The sequence below is a fragment of the Ornithorhynchus anatinus genome, chromosome 15 (assembly GCF_004115215.2).
Source record: "Ornithorhynchus anatinus isolate Pmale09 chromosome 15, mOrnAna1.pri.v4, whole genome shotgun sequence".
Taxonomy (NCBI): domain Eukaryota; kingdom Metazoa; phylum Chordata; class Mammalia; order Monotremata; family Ornithorhynchidae; genus Ornithorhynchus; species Ornithorhynchus anatinus.
Genome location: NC_041742.1, coordinates 24,136,183 through 24,162,223, shown reverse-complemented (window position 1 = coordinate 24,162,223; position 26,041 = coordinate 24,136,183). Strand labels below are relative to the sequence as shown.

Genomic DNA, 26,041 nt, shown 5'->3' with positions numbered 1-26,041 from the left:
GACTGTGGGCCAGTCACTTCACGTCTCTGGGCCTCGGTTCCCTCTTCTGTAAAATGGGGATTCACCGTGAGCCTCACGGGGGACAACCTGATTACCCTGTATCTTCCCCAGCGCTTAGGACAGTGCCCTGCACATAGTAAGCGCTTAACAAATACCAACATTATTATTATTAAGAATCGGTAGAGCGGAAAAAGACCGTTAAACTGAGGTTGCGAAGAGGATGGGTTACGCAAGCGCCTAAGTGAAACGAATAGAAAAATCAGTTTAATCCACCCCAAATCGGCCAGGTCTAGTCGACGGGGCGGGGATTCCAATTCCGGCTCTGCCGCTTGACTGCTGTGTGATCTTGAGCAAGCCACTGAACTTCTCTGTGCCTCAATTTCCTGTTCTGTAAAACGAACTACGTCACCTCCCCACATCCTCCGACTCCGCGGAGGAACGGGGACCGTGCCGATGAACCGACGGTCTTTACCCGGCGCCCGACCGCGGGCGGAGCATCAGACTGAGCGTCGGTCGGCGCGGGGGGCTTACGGTCTCCGGGGGGAGTCGGGCATTTAAAACGAGCTACAGAGAGAAGAAATGCTTCTTTATTGCCACTGTTCTCGTCTGCCCGTCCCCCCCCCCCCCCCCGAGTAGACCGTAAGCCCGTCAGAGGGCAGGGACCGTCTCTATCCGTTGCCCATGTGTACATTCCAAGCGCTTCGTACAGTGCTCTGCACCTAGTAAGCGCTCAATAGATACTCTTGACCGAAATACCAGCGTGCACGGATACGTAGTATACGAGCGCCGCGTTCAGGTCGGATTATCCCGGACCCACCCCGGCGCTCAGCAGTGTCTAGCGCAAAGGAAGCACTTGGCCGACGCGACAGCTTTCATCACCGGGAGATTGATCGTCTCCGCCCGTTCACCGGCAAAGCGTTCAGCGCCGACCACGAGGCGCTTCAGGAAGGTGAGGGTCCCGGAGGGCCGGGGTCGTGAAGATTCACGTGAAGGTGGTGCCGGTCACCGGCGCCATTTCTCCGTGCCTCTCTGATCCTCTGGAAAACGCGGATGGGATACCTCGTCCGTCTCCCCGCTCCCGCGACCGCCCCTGCCTTGGATCGGGCCCAGGGTCTGGCGCGGTGCTCGGCACCTGGTGAGCACTGTCTTATCGGGGTTATTCCCGGCTCTGAAGATGAAACGGGGCCCGTCGGTTCGCCGCGCCGGCTCCACGGTCCCGTAGCGACGCCTGGGCGACGGCTCCGGGGTAAGCGGAGTTGGCCGGTCACCGGGGCGTCATCCTCCCCCCCCGTCTCTCTCCTTCGGCCTGGTACCCAATCCCACCTTCTCAACATTTCTTAAACATTTCCACCCCAACCGCTACTGTGCTGATCCAAGCCCTGATTTCCCTTCTTGATGACTCCACTGACCTTCTCCCTGACCTCCCCGCCTCCTGTCTCTCCCCTCTCCGGTCCACGCTCAGTCGTCTGGCTAAGAAAGAGAAGCGGCGTGGCTCGGTGGAAAGAGCGCGGGCTTGGGAGTCGCAGGTCCCGGGTTCTGATCGCACCGCAGCGTTGGTGGGTACAGTGGTGAGCATAGCTGCCTTCCAAGCAGTTGACCCGGGTTCGATTCCCGGCCAACGCAGCGACCCAACGTTTGAGAAGCAGCGTAGCTCAGTGGAAAGAGCACGGGCTTTGGAGTCAGAGGTCATGAGTTCGAATCCCAGCTCCGCCACTTGTCGGCTGGGTGACTGTGGGCGAGTCACTTCACTTCTCTGTGCCTCAGTTCCCTCATCTGTAAAATGGGGATTAAGACTGTGAGCCCCACGTGGGACATCCCGATTCCCCTGTGTCTACCCCAGCGCTTAGAACAGTGCTCGGCACATAGTAAGCGCTTAACAAATACATACCAACATTATTATTATTATTATTATTATTAATCCCGGCTCCGCCGCTGGTCAGCCGTGTGACCTTGGGCAAGTCGCTTAACTTCTCCGTGCCTCGGTTACCTCATCCGTCAAAGGGGGATTGAGACTGTGAGCCCCACGTGGGACCACCTGATCACCCGGTATCTCCCCGCGCTCGGAACAGTGCCTGGCACAGAGTAAGCGCTTGACAAATACCACAACTTAAAACAACAGAAGAAAATGAAATACTGAGCCCCCGTCTCTCCTCAAAAGCCTCCCAAGGTTCGGCATCCCTCTCCACTTGTCAGCCGGGTGACCGTGGGCAGGTCACTTCACTTCTCTGGGCCTCGGTTCCCTCATCTGTAAAATGGGGAGGAAGGACTGGGAGCCCCACGTGGGACGACCCGATTCCCCCGCGCTTAGAACAGCGCTCTGCACACAGTAAGCGCTTCGCAAACATCAACATTATTATGAACTCCCTACCGTCGGCTTTAAAGCGCGCACTCCGCTCCCGCCCTCCTACCTCACCTCGGTCGCCTACTACAATCCACAGACGCCGTCCTCCCCTCACGCCAACCTCCACGGAATGACGACGGCCTCTGTGAAGCGCTCGCTCTGTGCGAAGCGCGACCTTCCCCGCCCCTTCCTACCATCGCTCTCCGCCCCTCCGCCGCCCTCCTCAAATCACTGGAGGGAGCGCGGGCTGTGGAGTCGGAGGTCGTGGGTTCGCACCCCGCCCCTGCCTCTTGTCAGCTGTGGGGCTTTGGGCAAGTCACTTCACTGCTCGGGGCCTCGGTTCCCTCAGCTGTAAAATGGGGATGAAGACCGCGAGCCCCACGTGGGACAACCCGGTTCCCCCGTGTCTACCCCGGCGCTTAGAAAAGTGCTCGGCACATAGTAGGCGCTTAACAAATACCGACGTTATCATCACATCTCCCGCAAGAGGCCTCCCCTGCCCAAGTCCTCATCTAAGCCTTCGTCCATTCATTCAGTGGTACTTATTGAGCGCTTACTACGCGCAGAGCACTGTCCTAAGCGCTTGAAAAGTCACCGTCTGGCGACATACTGGGACGATCCCCACCCGACACCGGGCTCGCGGTCTCGGAAGACTTTGGCGCTTGGGTCTGTTCCCCTTAATCACTTCGCCCCCACCCCCGGCCCGTGCGTGCACATCCATCTCTAATTTATTTGGACGTCTGGAACACCGGAGCGATCGTTACCGGACGCGTTCAGCGCTTACACTGTGCCAGGCACCGTCCTAAGCGCCGGGGTCGACGCAGGCGAATCCCGCCGGACACAGTCCCCGTTCCAGGTGGGGCTCGCGGTCCCCATCCCCATTTTCCAGCTGAGGTCGCCGAGGCACCGACGAGTGCCGTGACCTGCCCGGGGTCACCCGGACAGACGGCCGAGCCGGAATTAGAACCCGTGACCGACTCCCGGGCCCGTGCTCTACTCCCATTCATTCAAGGGTGTTTATTGAGCGCTTCCTGGGCGCGGAGCAGCGTACTGAGCGCTGCCCTATCTTCTAGGCCACGCTGCTTGGGTTAGGCGGCTGGTCTTTTGCGCCGTACTCTCTCCTGCGCTCGGTACAGTGCTCGGCACACAGTAAGCTTCACGGTGCGGTGGACGGAGCCCGGGCCTGGGAGTCGGAAGGTCACGGGTTCCAATCCCGGCTCCGACACTTGTCTGCCGTGCCACCCCGGGCAGGTCACTTGGCTTCCCTGGGCCTCAGTTCCCTCCTCTGTAAAATGGGGATCAAGACCGTGAGCCCCACGCGGGACAGCCTAGACTCTGGGCGCGTCACTTCTCTGTGCCTCGGTTACCGCATCTGCAAAACGGGGCTGAGGACTGTGAGCCCCAAGTGGGACAACCCGATGACCTTGTATCTCCCCCAGCGCTTGGAACGGTGCTCGGCACATAGTAAGCGCTTAACAAACGCCATCGCTATTATTATTATTATCCCGGCGGTGACAACGGTGCTTGGCACACAGTCAGCGCTCAACAAGAGCCATCATTATTATTATCCCATCGGTGAGAACGGTGCTTGGCACATAGCAAGCGCTTAACAAATACCATCAATATCATTATTATTATTATGATTACTCCAATGGTGAGCACGGTGCTCGGCACATAGTAAGCGCTTAATAAATACCATCATTATTATTATTAGCCCAGCGCTCAGAACGGTGCTTGGCACATAGTAAGCGCTTACCAAATACCATCATTATTATTCTTAGCCCAGCGCTTGGCACGGAGTAGGCGCTTAACAAACACCAACGTGACTATTATCATTATCCCAGCTCGGCCCCTGGTCTGCCGGGTGACCCTGGCCAAGTCGCCTGGCTTCTCCGTGCCTCGGTTCCCTCCTCTGTAACACGTGGGGGGCGGTTAAGACCTTGCGCCCCAGGTGGGGCAGGGACGGCGTCTCCCCCGCTTGGCCCGCCTCGACCCCGGGGCGCTCAGTACAGTGTCGGGCGCGTAGTGGGCGCTTGCGGATGACCATCCGAGCTACCACCGTTTGGGGGGGGAGGGGAGCAAGGCGGGGGTGCGGGGGTCGCACTGCCCCCGCCCCAGCCCTGCCTCGATTTCCCCACCCCCTCGCCCACTCCTTCCACTGCACCTGCGCGGGACCCATGGCGGGGGGAAGGGGAAGGACATTCATTCATTCACTCAATCGTGTTTCTGGAGCGCTTACTAAGTGCAGAGCACTGGACTAAGCGCTGGGAATGGGCAGTTGGGCCACAGACCGAGACCATCCCTGCCCGACAAGGGGCTCACAGTCTGGAAAGGGGGGAGACAGACCGCCAAACCAGGAGTCAGGCGTCAATACCATCAAGAGAGAGAGAATCCTAGAGAGACGCACATCATGACCAACCCCATCCAAAGAAAGAGAATCCTAGATAGACACACATCACGATCAATGCCATCGAAAGAAAGACAATCCTAGATAGATATACATCATGATAGATACCATCAAAATAAAGAGAATCACAGGTATATATCCAGCATGATCAACGGTCATCAAAATAAAGAGAATCATAGATGGATATGCATCATGATAAATACCATCAAAATACAGAGAATCATCATCATCATCATAATAATAATGTTGGTATTTGTGAAGCGCTTACTATGTGCCGAGCACTGTTCTAAGCGCTGGGGTAGACATAGGGGAATCGGGTTGTCCCACGTGGGGCTCGCAGTCTTCATCCCCATTTTACAGATGAGGGAACTGAGGCACAGAGGAAGTGAAGTGACTTGCCCACGGTCACACAGCCGACAAGTGGCAGAGCTGGGATTCGAACTCATGAGCCCTGACTCCAAAGCCCGTGCTCTTTCCACTGAGCCACATATCCACCATGATCAATGCCATCAAAATAAAGAGAATCATAGAGAGATATACATCACGAACAATGCCATCAAAATAAAGAGAACAGACAGAAAGACGTCATGATCAATGCCATCAAAATAAAGAGAATCATAGATGGATATACATCATGATAAATACCATCAAAATACAGAGAATCATAGATATACACCATGATCAAGGCCATCAAAACAAAGAGAATCATAGATACGCATCACGATCAAGGCCATCAAAATAAAGAGAATCATAGATGGATATACACACCACGATCAACGGCATCAAAATAAAGAGAATCATAAAGAGATACACATCATGATCACTGCCATCACAAGAAAGAGAATCTTAGATGGATATACATCATGATAAATGCCATCAAAAGAAAGAGAATCATAGGTAGAAATACATCATGATCATTGCCATCAAAATAGAATCATAGATGGGTATCCATCATGATCAGTGCCATCAAAAGAAAGAGAATCACAGACACACATCATGATCAATGCCATCAAAATGGAATCATGGATAGCTATCCATCATGATACCATCAAAAGAAAGAGAGTCATAGATATACGTCACGATCAATGCCATCAAAATAGAATCATCGATAGGTATCCATCATGATAAATACCATCAAAATAAAGAGAATCATAGAGAGATATATATCGTGATCAATGCCATCAAAATAGAATCACAGGTATCCATCATGATCAATGCCATCAAAATAAAGAGAATCATAGATGGACATCCATCATGATCAATACCATCAAAAGAAAGAGAATCATAGGTAGATATTCATCATGATCAATGCCATCAAAATAAAGAGAATCACAGATGGACATCCCTCATGATCAATACCATCAAAATAAAGAGAATCATAGATGGACATCCATCATGATCAATACCATCAAAAGAAAGAGAATCATGGGTAGATATCCATCATGATCAATGCCATCAAAAGAAAGAGAATCATAGAATCACAGATGGACATCCCTCATGATCAATACCATCAAAATAAAGAGAATCATAGATGGACATCCATCATGATCAATACCATCAAAAGAAAGAGCATCATAGGTAGATATACATCATGATCAATGCCATCAAAATAAAGAGCATCATAGGTAGATATCCATCATGATCAATGCCATCAAAAGAAAGAGAATCACAGATGGACACACATCATGATCAATGCCATCAAAATAAAGAGAATCATAGGTAGAGATCCATCATGATCAATGCCTTTAAATTAAAGAGAATCATAGATGGACACACATCATGATCAATGCCATCAAAATAAAGAGAATCATAGGTAGATATCCATCGTGATCAATGCCTTTAAATTAAAGAGAATCATAGATGGACACACATCATGATCAATGCCTTTAAATTCAAGAGAATCATAGATGGACACACATCATGATCAATGCCATCAAAATAAAGAGAATCATAGGTAGATATCCATCATGATCAATGCCTTTAAATTAAAGAGAATCATAGATGGACACACATCATGATCAATGCCTTTAAATTCAGGAGAATCATAGAAGGACATCCATCGTGATCAATGCCTTTAAATTCAAGAGAATCATAGATGGACATCCATCATGATCAATGCCTTTAAATTCAGGAGAATCATAGAAGGACATCCATCGTGATCAATGCCTTTAAATTCAAGAGAATCATAGATGGACATCCATCATGATCAATGCCTTTAAATTCAAGAGAATCATAGATGGCCACACATCATGATCAATACCATCAAAAGAAAGAGAATCACAGGGAGGTATCCATCGTGATCAATGCCATCAAAAGAAAGAGAATCACAGATGGACATCCATCGTGATCAATGCCTTTAAATTCAAGAGAATCACAGATGGACATCATGATCAATACCATCAAAAGAAAGAGAATCACAGATGGCCCCCCCATCACGATCAATCCCATCAGACTAGAATCCTGGATGGGTATCCCTCATGATCAATCCCATCAAAGGAACGAGAACCCCTGATTGACCTACGTCATGATCGATGCCATCGAAAGAACGAGAATCCCAGCGAGACCCCCGAGGCAGGCCCATCGAGATCGCGGTGATCACGGATCGATTAGGCCCCCCGATCGATCACCATCGAAACCGGGGGAGATCACCGATCTCCCCCCCCCCCCCCGACCGGTCTCCGGGGGGGAGCAAGAGGAGGGGGGGTCCCCCCCTCGGGGCTCGGAATCCTCCCCGCCTTCCGGCTGCGGATCGATCGAATCGATCCGATCGATCGAATCGACGACGCTAGCGCAGGCCGCTCGGCCCGCGTGCGAGGGGGGGGAGGGGGAGGAGGAAACGGGGGGAGGGGGCTGCTGTCCCTGCGCGACCCGCTCGGCGGGAGGGGACCGTTACCCTCGGCGGGGCGGCATCCGGGCGGCTCCCTGGAGGCGGCGGCCTCCACCTGCTCCCAGCAGCACCTGCGCGCCGGAGGGGGGGGGGGGGGAAGGTCTCCTTCTGCGCGTGCGCGCCCCCCAACCGGATGTGCGGTCCCCGGCGCGCGCGCTGCCCCCCCCCTCAGGCGCGCGGAGGGGGATGGGCGCCCGCGCGCCGCCGCCGCCGCCGCCGCAGCGCTTACCTCAGGGTTGGCCCCCGGCCGGGGGCTGCGCCTGCGTCCGGCCCGGCCGGGCTCCGCCGCCTCGCCGCCTCCCCGTCCTCTCCCCCGCGCTGCCTCCTCCACCCGCGTCGCCATGAGGTGACGGCAGCGGCCAGACCGGCGGGGCCGCGCGCCCGGCTCCCTCCCTCCTCCCCCCTCCCGCGCGCGCGCGCGCCGGCCCCGCCCCCCTCGCCCGCCTTCAGCCAATGGGGCGGCCCGGCGGCCCGTCACGTGACCCACCCCCGCCGGACTACATCTCCCAGAAGGCAGCGCGGCGCCCGGGCGGGGAAGGGGCGCGCTCGGGCTGCCGCCCAACGGCATGCTGGGAATTGTAGTCCTGGGGGGGGGAGGCTGCTCTGCCGCATTGAATCAGCAGCAGCAGCAGCATCTTGCTATTTGTTAAGCGCTTATTAGTTAAGCACTGTGCTAAGCGCTGGGGGAGATGCAAGGTCATCGGGTTGTCCCATGTGAGGGTCACAGTCTTCCTCCCCATTTGACAGATGAGGTCACTGAGGCCCACACAAGTGAATGATAATAATAATGATGATGTGGGTATTTTTTAAGCGCTTATTAGGGGCCGAGCACTGTGCTAAGCGCTGGGGGCGATGCAAGGTCATCGGGTTGTCCCACGTGAGGCTCCCAGTCTTCCTCCCCATTTGACAGATGAGGTCACTGAGGCCCAGAGAAGTAAATAATAATGATAACGATGTGGGTATTTAAGTGCTTATTAGGGGCCGAGCACTGTGCTAAGCGCTGGGGGCGATGCAAGGTCATCGGGTTGTCCTCCTTGAGGCTCCCAGTCTTCCTCCCCATTTGACAGATGAGGTCACTGAGGCCCACAGAAGTGAATAATAATAATGTTGTGGGTATTTTTTAAGCGCTTATTAGGGGCCGAGCACTGTGCTAAGCGCTGGGGGCGATGCAAGGTCATCGGGTTGTCCCACGTGAGGTTCACAGTCTTCCTCCCCATTTGACAGATGAGGTCACTGAGGCCCACAGAAGTGAATGATAATAATAATGATGATGTGCGTATCTGTTAAGCGCTTATTAGGGGCCGAGCCCTGTGCTAAGCGCTGGGGGCGATGCAAGGTCATCGGGTTGTCCCACGTGAGGTTCACAGTCTTCCTCCCCATTTGACAGATGAGGTCACTGAGGCCCACACAAGTGAATGATAATAATAATGATGATGTGGGTATCTGTTAAGCGCTTATTAGGGGCCGAGCACTGTGCTAAGCGCTGGGGGCGATGCAAGGTCATCGGGTTGTCCCACGTGAGGCTCCCAGTCTTCCTCCCCATTAGACAGATGAGGTCACTGAGGCCCAGAGAAGTTAATAATAATAATGTTGGTGTTTGTTAAGCGCTTACTAGGGGCCAAGCACTGTTCTAAGCGCTGGGATCAATACAAGGTCATGAGGTTGTCCCACGTGGGGGCTCACGGTCTTCCTCCCCATTTTACAGATGAGGGAACTGGGGCCCAGAGAAGCGAAGTGACTGGCCCACAGTCACCCAGCTGACAAGTGGCAGAGCCGGGAATTCGAACCCAGGACCTCTGACTCCCAAGCCCGTGCCCTTTCCACGGAGCCACGCTGCTAGCACTTACCAGGTGCCAAGCGCTGTCCGAAGCGCTGATATCTTCCACCTTGGCGGGGGAAGTCTGGGGGCAAACCAGTCGTGGAGGGGAAATGCGGCCGAGCACGTGCCCGCGATCCGACTGTAGCCAGTGCTGGCAGAAATAAGTGGCGCTCAGTTCAGTGCTCCGCACCCAGGGAGCGCTCAATAGATACGACCGAATATATGAAGCCATGCCCTCCCGAGTCCCAGGCCCGCGTCCTGTCCGCTCTGCCGGGACACACGTCCACGAGGGCCGCGGCCTCCCCCCGACGCCGAGCTCTCTCCCTAGGCTATTTCGTTCCACGGTATTGATTCGTTCAGTCGTATTTATTGAGCGCTTACTATGTGCAGAGCACTGTACCAAGCCCGTGGGATATACAGGTCGGCAACAGGGAGAGACCGTCCCTGCCCAGTGACGGGCTCCCAGGCGAATCGGGGGAGGCAGACGGACAGAAACAACGTAATCACGATAAAAAGAATCAAGGGGATGGACACCTCGTTGATAAAATAAATGGGGTAATAAAAATATATAGAAATGAGCAGAAATGAGTGGAGGGGAAGGGGGGCGGGAGCAGAGGGAGTAAAGGGAAAAGGGGAGGCTCAATCTGGGAAGGCCTCTTGGAGGAGGTGAGCACTCTGCTAAGCACTGGGGTGGATACACGATCAGCAGGTCCCACGTGGGACTCGCGGTCTAACTAGGAGGGAAGACGGCGATTGAATCTCCATTTTGCAGATGCGGGAACTGAGGCACAGCCACGTGATTTACCCTTCCTTTGCCCCCTCCGCGGCGTGGCTTTGTGGAGAGAACCCGGGGCCTGGGCGTCAGAGGTCACGAGTTCGAATCCCGGCTCCGCCACTTAGCTGTGTGACTGTGGGCAAGTCACTTCACTGGGCCTCAGTTCCCTCATCTGTCAGATGGGGATGAACTGTGAGCCTCACGTGGGACGAGCTGATGACCCTGTATCTCCCCCAGCGCTCAGAACAGTGCCCGGCACACAGTGAGCGCTTAACCAATACCAACATTATTATTATTATTCTCGGGGCCTCAGTCCCCTCATCTGTAAAATGGGGATTAAGACTGGTGAGCGCTTACTAGGTGCAGGGCACCGTAGTAAGCGCTTGAAGGGCCGGGTGACGACCCGGTTTGACCCGGGTGACGCCCGTTCTGGCCCCAATCTGCTGCTGGCTCACGGAGTCATCCTGTCTCGACAAGTAGCTCAACTCCCCGGTGACCTACCAGCGGGAACTCTCCGGCGGGATGCGGAGACTCAGTTGGCGCTGAGGGAGGATTTCGACGTCCCGGACGTGGAGAGGTACCGCGTCCAGGCCGGGCGCGGCCGGCGGGGCGTCCGAACGACAGCCCTCGGCGTCGGTTGCGGCCTTATCGGTACCCGCCGATCAACTGAATCAGGCAAACATCACAGCGGGTAGAGGAATCTAGTCCAGCGTCTGCAGGAGAACTCACGCCTCCTTTGGGGTTTTATTCATCCGGTCGTATTTAATAATCATAATGTCGGTCCGGGTTAAGCGCTTCCTATGTGCAGGGCACCGTTCTGTGCTGGTATTCGGTAAGCGCTCACTCCGTGCAGGGCACCGTTCTAAGCGCCGAGGTAGATACAGGGTAATCAGGTTGTCCCGCGTGAGGCTCACGGTCAATCCCCCTTTTACAGATGAGGGAACTGAGGCCCAGAGAAGTGACTTGCCCACAGTCACCCAGCGGCCAAGTGGCGGGGATTCGAACCCACGACCTCTGACTCCCGAGCTCGGGCTCCTTCCCCCGAGCCAGCGCCGGGGTAGATACGGGGGTCATCGGGTTGTCCCCCGTGAGGCTCGCAGTCTTCACCCCCCTTTTACGGAGGAGGGAACCGAGGCAACCGAGAAGCGAAGTGACTTGCCCGCGGTCACACAGCTGACGGGCGGCTGAGCCGGGATTTGAACCCATGACCTCGGACTCGCAGGCCCGGGCTCTTTCCACGGAGCCACGCTGCTTCTAAGCAGCTGCTCTCCCTAGGCTTGAGGAAGATGGGGCCACGTGAGGTAGATCCCAAAAGACACGGCAGTGACGATCTCTATATATTTGGTGTGGGATGAACTGTAAATCGCACAGTCACCCCCCAAAATATGAACAGATCTCACCGTGATGTTGAAAAACAGAGGACAGCTCTGCCCGTGAGGTGCTCGGTATTTGCGGCCAAATGGGAGGATGGGTCCGGGATATTTCCGGAGCCCCTCACTCGGCGCAGGATGCTGTGCTAAGCACGCGAAGCGAGGCGGAGTCGGTAGACGTGATCCCTCTCCTCGGGGAGCTTAAAATCTGGGGTGGGATGCAGACGCTAAAATGCGTCCGGGTAGGGGAAGGGAGAGAGGCGAAGAAACGCACAAAAATGCAATTTTGGATGGGGGGGCGCTGAGTTCCAGAGTGTTCGGGGAACTCCCACGTGCTGAAATAGTGGGGTGGGAGGCGGGGTGGACGTGTGAGAGATTAAGTGTACCGACATTATTATTATTATTAATATTCACACCCGGTCCCACTTTAAAAAGCAGTGCCAACTCGTTCTCAAAGACCATTAGAAGTCACTTCCCTTCTCTGGGCCTCAGTTACCCCATCTGGAAAATGGGGATGAAGACGGTGAGCCCACGGGGGCCAACCTGATCACCTTGTATCCTCCCCGGCGCTTAGAACGGTGCTTTGCACAGAGTAAGCGCTTAACAAATGCCAGCATCGTCATCCTCATTTCCCCACCGGGGCATCGGAGAAGCAGCGTGGCTCAGTGGAAAGAGCCCGGGCTTGGGAGTCAGAGGTCATGAGTTCGAATCCCAGCTCCACCGCTTGCCAGCTGGGTGACTTTGGGCAAGTCACTTCACTTCTCTGTGCCTCAGTTACCTCATCTGTAAAATGGGGATTAAAACCGTGAGCCCCACGTGGGACGACCTGATCACCTTGTATCCCCCCCAGCGCTTAGAACGGTGCTTTGCACATAGTAAGCGCTTCACAAATACCACCATTATTATTATTATTATTGTTTAGGACACGTGAGTAGCAGCACGGTCTTGGGGAAAGGCCTGGGAGTCGGAGGAGCCGGGTTCTGCTTCCCGCCCCGGGCGAGACGCTTAACCTCACCGGGCCTCAGTTCCCTCATCTGCAAAATGGAGAGAAGATACCCGCTCTCCCCCCCTACTTAGACTGTGAGCCCCGTGTGGGACCTGATTATCTACGCTGGCGCTTAATCACGTTGGTATTTGTTAAGCGCTTATTATGTGCCGAGCACTGGGGTATACAGGGGAATCAGGTTGTCCCACGGGAGGCTCACAGTCTTCATCCCCGTTTTACGGATGAGGTCACTGAGGCACGGAGAACTTGCCCACAGTCCCACAGCTGACAAGTGGCACAGCCGGGATTCGAACCCATGACCTCTGACTCCCAAGCCCGGGCTCTTTCCACTGAGCCACGCTAGCTTAATACGATAATAATAATAATAATAATAATAAATACTAGCTTAATACAGAGCTTGGCCCATGGTAAGCACTTAACAGGCACCCCAGTTAGCAAGCGTTTAGTACAGTGTACTGTATCCAGCAGGCTCTCGGGTGCGAACGCCACCACCACCACCACCAGGCCGGTCTCTCGGCTCATGAGTTCGAATCCCAGCTCTGTCACTTGTCAGCTGGGTGACTGCGGGCGAGTCACTTCCCTTCTCTGGGCCTCAGTTCCCTCATCTGTAAAATGGGGGTGAAGACTGTGAGCCCCACGTGGGACGACCTGATTCCCCCGTGTCTTCCAGCGCTTAGAACAGTGCTCGGCACGTAGGGAGCGCTTAACAAATACCAACATTATTATTAAATGAGACTCACGGGTGCCGCCAACCAAAGCGCTCAAGAAGTTGGGCACGCCGAGGTCGCTGCAGGGGTCCCGCCGTCCGGGAAGGAGTCCTCCTCGTCTCGGATGAAGGTGGAGCTCCCCGCGCCCTTCGGCCACGCTGCGGTCGGGCTTACGGGCTCCTTCATCTTCTTCGGCGTCGAGCCAACGGCCCTGGTTTCCGGCCGGCAGAGTCGCCGGGGGGGCCGACGGGGAGCGCGAACCTACGCGTGCCGGCGATAAATCCTTCGTGTGTAATAATAATGACGTTGGTATCTGTTAAGCGCTTACTCTGTGCAGAGCACCGTTCTAAGCGCCGGGCTAGATACAGGGTCATCGGGTCGTCCCACGTGAGGCTCACAGTTAATCCCCATTTGACAGGTGAGGGAACTGAGGCACAGAGAAGGGAAGTGACTTGCCCACAGTCACCCAGCTGACCAGTGGCAGACTGGGGATTCGAACCCATGACCGCCGACTCCCAAATGCAGGCTCTTTCCACTGAGCCACGTTTGGTGGTCATTCGCCACTAAAGCTTCTGGGAAACCGATGACTCAAAGCCTACATACTCGCGGACAATTATTTTATACGCGCGGTTTCATCTATTTAGCTCCAACCCGGAAATAAGCGATTGGTGAGAATTGACATTTTCGGCCGTTCAACTCACGAGTCTCGCGGCATTTGCTATTGTTTTAACGAGCTGTTCATCCCCTTGATTCTATTTATTGCTAATGTTCTTGTCCGTCTCCCCCGGTTAGACCGTGAGCCCGTCGGAGGGCAGGGACCGTCTCTATCCGTTGCCGCTTTGTCCATTCCAAGCGCTTAGTACAACGCTGTGCACATAGTAAGCGCTCAATGAATACTATCGAATGGCTTAGCGGGAAGAAAATTTACCCCATCTTAGGTTTCTATCTAGGACAATTCTTCTTTTGATAATAAACGTGGATTCCCCACCCACTCTGGTTGTCCTCACCCGTCTCCCATCTCACCCTTGTTCTTTCACCTCAGGCCAACCTACTCGCTGTGCCTCGACGTCACCTCCCTCGCCCCGCGTTCTTGCGCAAACCCTCTCGTCTGCCTGGAAACCTCTCCGCCTTCAGGTCCTGCAGACCTCTGCTCTCCCCACCCTCAAGATGTGAAGATACATCTCTTCCTGACGGCCTTCCCCCCAGTGACGTCTCCCTTCCCTCCCCCGACTTCCACCTCGGCGCTTCAATTCATTCGTTCGTTCGACAGTATTTATCGAGCGCTTACTGTGTGCAGAGCACCGTACTAAGCGCTTGGAATGGACAGATCGGCAACGGATAGAGGCGGTCCCTGCCCTTTGATGGGCTGAAATATCCCACGATCTCTTGGGCAGTCCCAATTGATGCTATTTCCCGACCGCTTTGTGCAGGACACTGTACTACACGCTTGGATGCGGACAATACAGTTAGTAGGCATGAGCTTCGCTCTCAAGGAGCTGACCGTTACACTTAAATGTTCACATCTTACGCGTTCTATTGCTTGCTTCTACCTGTAATTAATTTTCGAGTGTCTCTCCCCTCCCTAGAGGTGTAAGCTCCTCGAGGGAAGGGATCGTGTCTGATGATTTTACTGTACTTTCCCAAGTGTTGAGGACAGTGTTCCAAATCCACTAAAGCACTCAGTAAATACTTCCGATAGCCTTGACCGGCATCGACAGTTCACCAAGCATCAAGTTCTGTATCTGCAGAAGAAAACCGGCACACTGGCTATCGATTTATTGCAGGCCTTTTTATTCAAGAATGTTCTGACTCATTTCCTGATTAAACAAACCGCAGTCCATCGATGACATGATTTGTTCCTCCAAATTCTATTTCTCGTCTCGGGGGAGAAGAGACCAGGTCTGAATTTGAATGTCGAAGGAGGAAGCTGAATCATTTTACGCGGGAGCCCGCTAGGATTTCGTTATAAACCTCGCTCGTGGGCTCGGGTGACGCCCCGGCCCCTTTCCTGGGCGGGGGAGGGCAAGGAACAGTGATGTCTCGGTGGGTGATCAATTAATAACGCCAACGGTACGTCCCAGGACGTTAAGGAGCGCGACCACGTATCGTTTCTCCGAGCAGCCCGTCCTCCTGGGCAGAGACGGGACCCTGCAGCGGCTGGACTTTGGTTCTCATGGAGCGTTTCTTGTGTTCATCCGCAGGGATTTATCCTCTGCACGCCTAAGGAGCCCGATGACGTGATCGGTGCCAGAAATAATGGAAGCACAAGGCAGCTACCCCAGGCTCCCACTAACAGGAAGGGCTCGGAGCTCATCTTTCCTTCCCCCCCGCCGCGACTTAATGAAGGACCCACCTCACCTCTGTCGGTCTCCTCCTCTTGCTCTCCGCTGGACCGGAACTCCCTACCTCCTCTCGCCCTCCCTCCGTTGCTGCCGGGGTCCTTCCTTGGTATCCGGGGGAGAAGAAAAAGCAGCGTGGAGTGGGACTGGTGACGGGTTGAAGCGGGGAAGGGAGATCCAAGGCGGTGGGGGAGACGGTCTGTCCTCCCGGGGGGATCATTCATTCATTCAATAGTATTTATTGAGCGCTTACTATGTGCAGAGCACTGTACTAAGCGCTTGGAATGAACAAGTCGGCAACAGATCGAATTTCCCCTCGCTTCCCAACGCCTGGGCTTTCCCCAAGGCCTCCTCTCCCACTTTGCACTGGAGGAAGAAGACATCTGCAGTCCCTGAGTCCTCGATTCTATTTATTGCCATCGTTCTCGTCCGTCTCCCCCGATAAGACCGTAAGCCCGTCAGAGGGCAGGGACCGTCTCTGTTACCGATTTGTCCGTTCCAAGCGCTTAGTACAGTGCTCTGCACATAGTAAGCGCCTCAATAAATACTACTGAATGAATGAGGAAGGAAGGGGGGTGGTCAACATCCAAAAAGGATGCAACGAGACTTATCGGCGGCTCTGGTCCCGAGTGGAGAAGCTTTTCAAGCCACTGAAGAGCGATTTATATTGACATCAACGTTCACGTGTTTTAAGACTTGGGGAGTGGGGCCCTTTTTGGAATTACCGTTTCGGGAAAGGAGAAAGGATCTGTTCCTGTAATAATAATAATGATGTTGGTATTTGTTAAGCGCTTACTATGTGCAGAGCACTGTTCTAAGCGCTGGGGTAGACACAAGGGAATCAGGTTGTCCCACGTGGGGCTCGCAGTCTTCATCCCCATTTTACGGATGACGTCACTGAGGCCCAGAGAAGTGAAGTGACTCGCCCAAAGTCACACAGCTGACAAGTGGCAGATCCGGGATCCACACCTATCGAGAGGGAGACAGTGCTCTGCACACAGCAAGCGCTCAATAAATACGACCGGATGAACTTAACCGTGCCTCAACCTCCTCATCTGGAAAATGGGGATTCAATGCCTGTTTTCCTTTCCCCTTAGGGAGCATCGTGTGAGGCGGGGAATGTTTCCGACCCGATTACCCTGTGACAGCCCTAGTGCTTAGTATAGGGCTCGGCACACAGTAAATGCGTGACGAATACCACAGTTTATATTAATTATGATTATTCCAACAACCCCGTGCTTTGAGGGGCCGTTGCCCGGTACAAACCAACTCCTAGAAAGTCGTTTGGTTTACACTTCCGTCTCCTGGAAATCTATATTTTTTTTCTGCTTGCATTTATCGTGCCTGTTACCACTTCAACCCCGTCGCTCCTCCGTTCTGCCCATCTCTTCCATATATTGTAACGTCCAAGGCTAGAAAATTAATGAATTCTATTATGTTAAATATATTCCCTGGCAGAAAGCGCAATTTTCCTCAACAGTGACTTTCTTCTTTGGCTTCAGCTTCGAGACTAACTAATGTCAAATCTACGAGTCGTCTCCGAGAAGCAGCACGATCTAGACGTCGGAGGACGCCCGGCCGTCAGAGGACCTGGGTTCTAATCCCGGCTCCGCCACTTACCTGCTCTGTGGGAACTTGGGCAAGTCAGTGCACTTCTCGGCGCCACAGTTCCCTCAAAGGCAAGATGAGGATTCGATAACTGTTCTCCTACTTCACCCATTCACTCCTATTTATCGAGCACCTACCGTCTGCACTGTACTGAGCACTTGGGCGAGACACGTTCCCCGCCCACAACCAGCTTAAAGTCAGAGAACGTGAGCCCGGTGTGGGACCTGATTATCTCGTGTCTATCCTAGCGCTTAGTAAATCCTCGGCACATAGTATGCGCTTAAATACCGCAATTATTATTATTAATAGACATATTCCCCACCCACGACCACCCTAAAGTCTAAAGAACGTGCGCCCAATGTGGGACCTGATTATCTCGTGTCTATCCTAGCGCTCAGTAAATCCTCGGCACATAGTAAGCGCTTAGCAAATACCGCAATTATTATTAATAAAGACACATTCCCCGCCACAAGCACCCTAAAGTCTAGGGAAGGTGAGCCCAACGTGGGACCTGATTATCTCGAGTCTTTCCTAGCGTTCGGTAAATCCTCGGCACGTAGTAAGCGCTTCGCAGATATCACAATTATCATTATTATTTCCAGCCCAGGAAGGCCTGTGGTTTAGAGAAGGACAAGTTGGCGATGGGAACCTCAGGATGCAACATTGGGAAGACTATTTCCTGGCGGCTAGAATCACACCTTCAGCCGCATCTTTACGTCTGTCTTCCCCCCGCGGGCGCGTAAGCTCCTCGGGGGCTCCTCTGTTCCGTGCGACCCTGGAAGAGTCCGCTCCACCGAGCAGAGGCAGCTTGGTGAACGCTGCCGTTCCTGCTGCTTCCTTCTCCTGACACCGTGCGATGAAATTTTCGGTCGCCGCCGCCTTCCCTTCCGCGGCGGCAGCTTCGGATTCTTTTTAACGGTATTCGTTAAGCGCTTATGATGTGCCGGGCACCGTGCTAAGCGCTGGGGCAGCTACAAGGAAGGGGGCAGTGGGTAGAGCCAGGTCATGGGCTCTAATCCCCTTTCCCCCACTCGTCTAGGTGACCTGGGGCAAGTCACTTCACTTCTCTGGGCCTCAGTTACCTCATCTGTAAAGTGGGGGCAGGGACTGTATCTTACCCCATTTGGTTGTATCCACCCAGCGCTCAGTATAGTGCCTGTCGCGGAGTAAGCACTTAAACACCACAATTTATTATTATCATCAGGTGGGACACAGTCCACGTCCCACACGGGGCTTAATACCCACTTTGCAGATGAGGTAACGGAGGCACAGAGAAGCCAAATGACTTGCCCGCGACCTCACGGGATTAGAACCCAGAACCTCTGACTCCCACGCCCGTGTCGTTTCCGCTGGGCCACGCCGCTTCCCCATCCTGCTCCGTGGATAGGTTGGGAGTAGGATTTTAAATGGGAAAGGGGCAAGTGTTTTTTGGGTGGTTGTTTTCTTTTCTTAGATCTTTCTTCAGAAGGAAGTTGGTTCTGTCGCACGGACGTACAGGGCAAACCTCACACTAAGCGCTTACCTAACGTCAGTCGCTGATCGAGCAACGCAGACAAAACCCAAAGTAACCCGGTCACAAATATCTCCTCCTGCCCATCGCGGGAAACACGGGCTCAGCACACCTGCCACGTAGAGAGACCGCATTTTAAATCTTTTTCTCTCTGCCGTCCCGATCCCCCAACTCGCTGCTAGGCTGGGCGGTTTTAATCAGTCTATTATCAGTATTTATTGACTATCTACCTATCATCATCATCGTCAACAATGGTATTTAATAACGTGGGTATTTGTTAAGCGCTTACTATGTGCACAGCACGGTTCTAAGCGCCGGGGGAGATACAGGATGATCGGGTTGTCCCACGTGAGGCTCGCAGTCTTCATCCCCATTTTACAGACGAGGTCACTGAGGCTCGGAGAAGTGAAGTGACTTGCCCCCCGGTCACACGGCTGACAAGGGGCGGAGCCGGGATTCGAACCCCTGACCTCTGGCTCCCAAGCCCGGGCTCTTTCCACTGAGTCACGCCGCTTCCCTATTTGAGGGCTTATTGGGTACTTGGCCAGGCGCTTGGGGGAGGATAACGTATTTCCCTGCCCACCGTGAGCTTAGAGTCTGAGCCGGGCATTAAAATAAATCAATAATTTATGGTTATGTACATTAAGCGCGGTGCGGTTGAGGGTGGGGTCAATAGCAAATGCCCGAAGGTCACAGATCCAAGTGCGAAGGCGCCGCCGAAGGGAGAGGGAGCCGGGGAAAAGAAGGTTGAATCGGGGAAAGCCTCTTGGAAGAGACGTGATCTTCAGAGGCCCACTGAACGCAGAGTGTTATCCCAACCCCTCGGGAGAGTAAAAGAGAATTAAGAGACACGGGACCGACCCAGTGAATTGCTCTGTTAAAAATATCCTTTGTTTTAGGGGCCACGAACACTCTCTTCCGGCAGCTTTGACAATACGTAATTTCGAAGTGTCTCTGAGAACGAGTTGGCACTGCTTTCTGAAGCTGTACCGGGGGTTGATGATAATAATGTTGGGATTTGTTAAGCGCTTACTACGTGCCAAGCGCTGTTCTAAGCGCCGCGGTAGATACAAGATAATCAGGTTGTCCCACGTCGGGCTCCCAGTCTCCATCCCCGTTTTACAGGTGAGGTCACCGAGGCCCAGAGAAGTCAAGTGACTTCCCCCAGGTCACCCAGCTGACAAGTGGCGGAGTCGGGATTAGAACCCACGACCTCTGACTCCCAAGCCCGGGGTCTTTCCACTAGCAGGCGTGAGAGGGCCGCGCCGGGGGAAAATTCCTCGATCGAGTCCGGTCTGGACGCGAATAGGACCGGAAGCTAGCCCGGGCCCGACTGGAATGGAAAAGCAGCACGGCTAAACTCCCTCTAGACTGGAAGCTCCTTGTGGGCAGGGACTGTGTCCGTTTAAGTTGTACTGGACTCCCCCCAGCCCAGGCACTTAGTACAGTGCTCTGCACACAATAAGCACTCAATAAATACGACTGAGTGAATGAATGAATGAAAGGGGGCCTGGGAGTCAGAGGACCCGGGTTCTGATCCCGGCTCCGCCAGTTTTCGGCTGCGTGACGGTGGGCAAGTCACTTAACCTCTTTGTGCCTCAGTCACCTCATCTGTAAAATAAGGATTAAGACGGTGAGCTCCATATGGGACCGGGATCGGGTCCAACGTGATTAACTTGCATCTACCCCAGCGATTAGTGCCCTGCCTCGCACACAGTACGTGCTTAGCAGATAATTTAAAAAAAGGAAAGAGGAACAGGAGAATATAGACATCAGAGATAGAGGACACATTCAGTACCGTATTTCCCGTCCCTGCCAAATGCAGACGGATTAACACGCGTGACTAAAATTAAATATATTTCTAAATAAGCGACAATGTGCTCGTCGCAGAAGCCTCCAGGTACTCGGAGCTTCAAGTAAACTCTCCCCCGAGGGGCCGGAGGGTAAAGGTCCGCATATTTTATCGCTCCCTTTTATATCGCGGCTTTAAGGAACAACCCTCATTGCTTTTATTTTCACCCCGAGGAGTTCCCTGAAGAATAAAAGCTTGGATTGGGCTCCCAGCACAGAGCGCTACTCACAACCGTTGGCAGTTCCAGGCAGTTCTGAGAGTCACCAAGGAGACTCTCAGCTGGAGAGTTTTATTTTCTCAGGCAGGTGAGGGAGGGGCCGACATTTCCCCCTATCTGGCTGACGGGGTTGGGTGTCGGTGAGACCGTGAGGGGCAGATACAGGTAATAAAAGGTGGGGCAAACACACAGTCAACGCTCCATAAATCCGATCGATCGACTGCAAATTCCTTCCCCTTAGCTCAGCGCCCTGCCTAGTAGAAACAACACGGGCCTGGGAGCTCGAAGCGGCGCGGCTCAGTGGAAAGAGCCCGGGCTTAGGAGTCAGAGGTCATGGGTTCTAATCCCGGCTCCGCCACCTGTCAGCTGGGAGAGTCTGGGCAAGTCCCTTCACTTCTCGGTGCCTCAGTTCGCTCCTCTGTAAAATGGGGATGAAGAGTGTGAGCCTCACGTGGGACAACCTAATGACCCTCCATCTACCCCAGCGCTTAGAACAGTGATCGGCACACAGTCCCCTCCTACCTCTCCTCCCTTCTCTCTTTCCGCCGCCCACCCCGCACGCTCCGCTCCTCCGCCGCCCACCTCCTCACCGTCCCCCGTTCTCGCCCGTCCCGCCGTCGACTCCCGGCCCGCGTCCTCCCGCGGTCCCGGAACGCCCTCCCTCCTCACCTCCGCCAAACTGACTCTCTTCCCCTCTTCAAAATCCTACCCAGAGCTCACCTCCTCCAGGAGGCCTTCCCAGCCTGAGCGCCCCCCCCTTCTCCCTCCCATTGCCCCTATTCTCTCCCTCTGCTCTACCCCCTTTCCCACCCCACAGCACTTGTGTATATCTGCACATATTGATTATTCTATTTATTTGATTAATGATGTGTATACATCTATAATTCCATTTATCTGTTTTGATGGTAGCGATGGCCGTCTACTTGTTTCGTTGTCTGTCTCCCCCTTCTAGACCGTGAGCCCGTTGTTCGGTAGAGATTGTCTCTACCTGCTGCCGAACTGCACCTTCCCAGCGCTCGGTACAGCGCTCAGTACAGTACGATAAATATGACTGAATGAACGAATAAAATAAGGATTTAAGAGCTGTTCTCTCTCCTGCTTAGACTTTAAGCCCCATGTGAGACAGGGACTGTGTCCAACCTGATTATCTTGTTTCTACTCCAGTGCTCAGTACAGTGCTTGGCACGCGTTAAGTGCTTAAGACCCATAAAATAATGATAATAAAAAAAGACATGCCTTTTTAGGGTATTTTTAAATGGTATTTGTTAAGCGCTTACGACGTGCCAGGCACTGTACTGAGCGCTGAGGTAGATCCAAGCTAATCAGCTTGTGCGCAGTCCACGTCCTGTGTGGATCTCCATCTTAATCCCCATTTCGCAGGTGAGGTAACTCATACGATGGCGTGGCGGACAGAGCCCGGGCCTGGGCGTCAGAAGGTCATGGGTTCTAATCCCGGCTCCGCCACTTGTCTGCCACGCGGCCTTGGGCAAGTCACTTCACATCTCTGCGCCTCAGTCACCTCGCCTGTGAAATGGGGATTAAGACTGTGAGTCCTAGGCGGGACAGGGACTGGGTCCAACCCCATTTGCTTGTATCCACCCCAGCGCTTACAAAACAGTGCCTGGCACAGAGTAAACGCTTAACAAATACCATCACGTGACTGCCTCCCCAGCCGGACTGCAAGGTCTTTGCATTTTTTTGCGCTTAAAGGGTTAGATTCGGTGGTCTACACACAGTAGGTTAAGCGCGTAATGCGGTGCTCTACACACAGTGAGCACTCAATAAATACAATTGAATGAAGTAGGTGCTCAACAGACACCGCCGATTGATTTTAACCCCACACTTCGGCCCCTTTCGAGGTCTCTGCCGTTGCAGGACGGAGGGTTCTCCAGCTAGGGATGGGATCTTCGCTTCCAATAGAAACAGATCCGGTTTAAATAGCAAAGGGTGCCCGCAAGTGGAAAACACAATAAATACCGTTGATGAATTGCCTGTATCCAAAATTTCTTCATTCGGGAAACGTCTGGTATTCATCTTTGAATGACTGTGTTTAACCCCCAGTTGACAACCTCACAATGCTTAGGTAAATCACTCTTCCCAGCTTAAAAAGGTAGCATTACATGGAAGATTTCCCATCAGTTTCCATGGGATTTCGATTAAGTAAATAAACTGTTAAACTGTCTTCTAAGGAAGCTCTGCCACAGCAGAGCCTTCTTCCAAATATCTCAAATAAACGTACTATACGATACTAGCTCCGTTCGGGCCACGGCGGGACAATCCCACCTTCTAGGCAGGTGATTAAGCTCCCGCATGAAAAGCAAGCTAATCCCGTAAAGCGGCGAATTGAACTTGTTGACTCTTGCAATGAAGCACCCGTATGAAATTCAGTTTACAAAGGATGTGGCCTTTTTCGTCCGAACAGACCATCTCAGAAGCCCCGAACTGAGAGAGCCCGATCGGCGTACCGTGAGCGATGTCATTTCTTGACGCGTTTTTGTCCTTTCTTTCCCTTGAACTTCAAAATCTCTCAGACTCCTCATCTCCATGACACTGGCTTCTGGTCAGCTCCAGGGGAGATTCTGGGCTGTGTCCAGGCGGCCAGGACGTTCGCCTGCCGCAACTCTCTGCCTCTTGCCGAAAGAAATATGTTTCATTTCATACGCGCACGCACTCTCACGGCTTCGTCCTCCGAATCCCGCGTCTAAACGACGTGTGAGTTGACCTTGGAAGAGCTGCCTTCGATTAAACATTTAGCACCATTTTTAGAGAAGTAGCAAATGGTTTGCTTTTTCAAAAAAAGGCCTGAGCCAATGAATGTTTTTTTTAATTCAAAAGATCCTCACACACAACTGCACATTCTTAGAAGCTCTCTGCTCTGTACCGTTCCTCCCGTTGATAGAGAGTAAGCAGACCCGCCTTTCCCTGGCTCTTTTCTCCATTTTTGTCCTCCTGCCCGACTCATTCCAGCATCAAAACAATCCATCACCGTAGGAGTTTGCGGAGACAGGAATTTGGAAAGAATAAAGACATTCGCTTAAAAAGTTCTGATTTCAAATACTGAAGAAGAGCAGGAAAAAGTCCTTTTGTATCTACCATCTACCCACTATTTTGATGCCGTGGTAGCTTTTCTAAAGCAGTCCGCCTTTTACGACCCTTGTACTCCTCCCTACTACTGACAGGTTAAGTAGCAGAGCGGCAGCTTGAGGAGGTAAAGGTAAAGCAGAAACAGTTTCACCTCCTGAGAAAGGGTAAGTAGCTTTCCCCTGCTCAAACACACATCCAGCAGAGGCAGAGAACACGTAGTGAGAGGTCTCGGGTGACTTAGTGCTGCTTAAGGGGCTTGGGGGGAAAGGAAAACAGTTTTTTTGTTCAAATCCAGGAAACCAGTGGCAAACGTGTTGACCGCTACCCTGAGGATCTCGTCATCCCTTTTCGGGGGGAAAACCCTTTTCTAAATTACAGTAAAATGTCACCTCAACCACTCACTCTGTCAGGCACACAGCTTCTCGGCGTGAAAATTCGTTTTGGAGTGATGACGCCAATAACCACAGCTCAAGCACCGACTCATCCGTTATCTGTAGCTTGCCTGAAAGAGTGAGAATATATTTCTTTTATACCCTAGCGGCTCTTCGGATTTCTACAAGCTGATCAGGTCACGATAGGAAACGATACGATCGCCACGTAAAATGATCACTGCCATCCCCTGACGATTCTTCCCCGCCGCCCAGATCTAATTCGCCCATGCCGGGGCCAATCCGACTTCTGGTCCGTCGTTCAAATCCAGCCCGCTCCCCGCAAACCAGTAGATCGAAAGTAGATCTACGGCAGGTAGAACGAGACTTAGAAGACAACGAGCCCTGCCTTCAGGGAGCTTAGAGTCATTCGCTCATATTTATCGAGCTCTTACTGTGTGCGCAACACTGGACTAAGAGCTTGAGAAGCAGCGTGGCTCAGTGGAAGGAGCCCGGGCTTAGGAGTCAGAGGTCGTGGGTTCTAATCCCGGCTCCGCCGCCTGTCAGCTGTGTGACTTTTGGGCAAGTCCCTTGGCTTCTCGGTGCCTCAGTGACCTCGTCTGTAAAATGGGGATTAGGACTGTGAGCCCCAAGCGGGACAACCTGATTACCCTATATGTACCCCAGCGCTTAGAACAGTGCTCGGCACATGGTAAGCGCTTAGCGAATACCAACATTATTATTATTAATTCAGCAACTAATAGATACAATCCCTGCCCACGACGGGCTCACAGTCTACGAGTCTTTTACAGCCTGATGATCTTCAGCCTTGGCGGCAGGGAATGTCACTCTTTACTGTTGTGTTGTATTCTCCCAAGCGCTTAGTACAGAGAAGCAGCGTGGCTCAGTGGAAAGAGCCTGGGCTTTGGGAGTCAGAGGTCATGGGTTCTAATCCCGGCTCTGCCACTCGTCTGCTGTGTGACCGAGGGCAAGTCACTTCTCTGGGCCTCGGTTCCCTCATCTGTAAAATGGGGATGAAGACTGTGAGCCTCACATGGGTCAACCTCATTACCCTTGTATCTCCCCCAGCGCTTAGAACAGTGCTCTCTCTGCACATAGTAAGCGCTTAACCAATACCAACATTATCATCATTATTACAGTGCTCTGCACACAGTGAGCGCTCAATAATACTTATCGACTGACTGACTGAATACCCCAACCCTTATTCAGTGCCTGGCTGTAAGTAAATGCTTAACCAATGCCATTTTTTGAGGAAAAATGTCTTTACCGCTCTGATCCTTTGGAATTGCTTCGGCTTGAGCCATCAGGGCTCCCCTCTCCGAAGGAAAATCATCTTCGCGGAGAGCGAGCGAGCCAGAGTTTCCTCCAAGGCCGCAGGCTCGTCGGGCTGACGTCAGTGGTTCCGCAGGACGCTGAGCGTGGTGTGAGCGGCCGCGGGCGGCGGGTGGCGGAGTGGGCGCCCGCCCGCGCCGACCCCTGCCCTTTCAACAAAGGCGGGGTGCAGCCTCCGTCTCAATGGTCTGAGGGAGCAGTGCGGCCCTGTGCTTCCCTTAAGAGGAAAAAGAAACCACCCAACCTCGAGGAGCTACGTCTAACGGCTTCTCGGCAGGTTAGGGAACTGACGGACCTCTCGTCCGTGCAAGCCGACGGTGTCCCTTTCACGTAATTAGATCGAGTAAATGTTCACAATTTATGAAGACACGTTCGCTTATGAAAAGCACAGGTGGGAG

The 26,041-nt window shown here is 53.2% G+C and overlaps 1 protein-coding gene and 1 non-coding gene across 2 annotated transcripts in view; one reads left to right on the top strand and one right to left on the bottom strand.

Annotated features, from left to right (window-relative positions):
- TXLNG (taxilin gamma) overlaps positions 1 to 8,007 on the bottom strand; it is a gene marked incomplete at its 3' end in the record, with an annotated part of 42,954 nt that extends 34,947 nt beyond the window's left edge. The window contains exon 1 of the mRNA XM_029079584.2: positions 7,865 to 8,007. Coding sequence (XP_028935417.2) covers positions 7,865 to 7,978 — 114 coding nt within the window. The remainder of the gene's footprint in view (positions 1 to 7,864) is intronic.
- TRNAG-UCC lies at positions 1,551 to 1,623 on the top strand. Its single transcript has one exon. It is a non-coding gene; the product is annotated as a tRNA-Gly (tRNA).
- Positions 8,008 to 26,041: the final 18,034 nt, after the last annotated feature.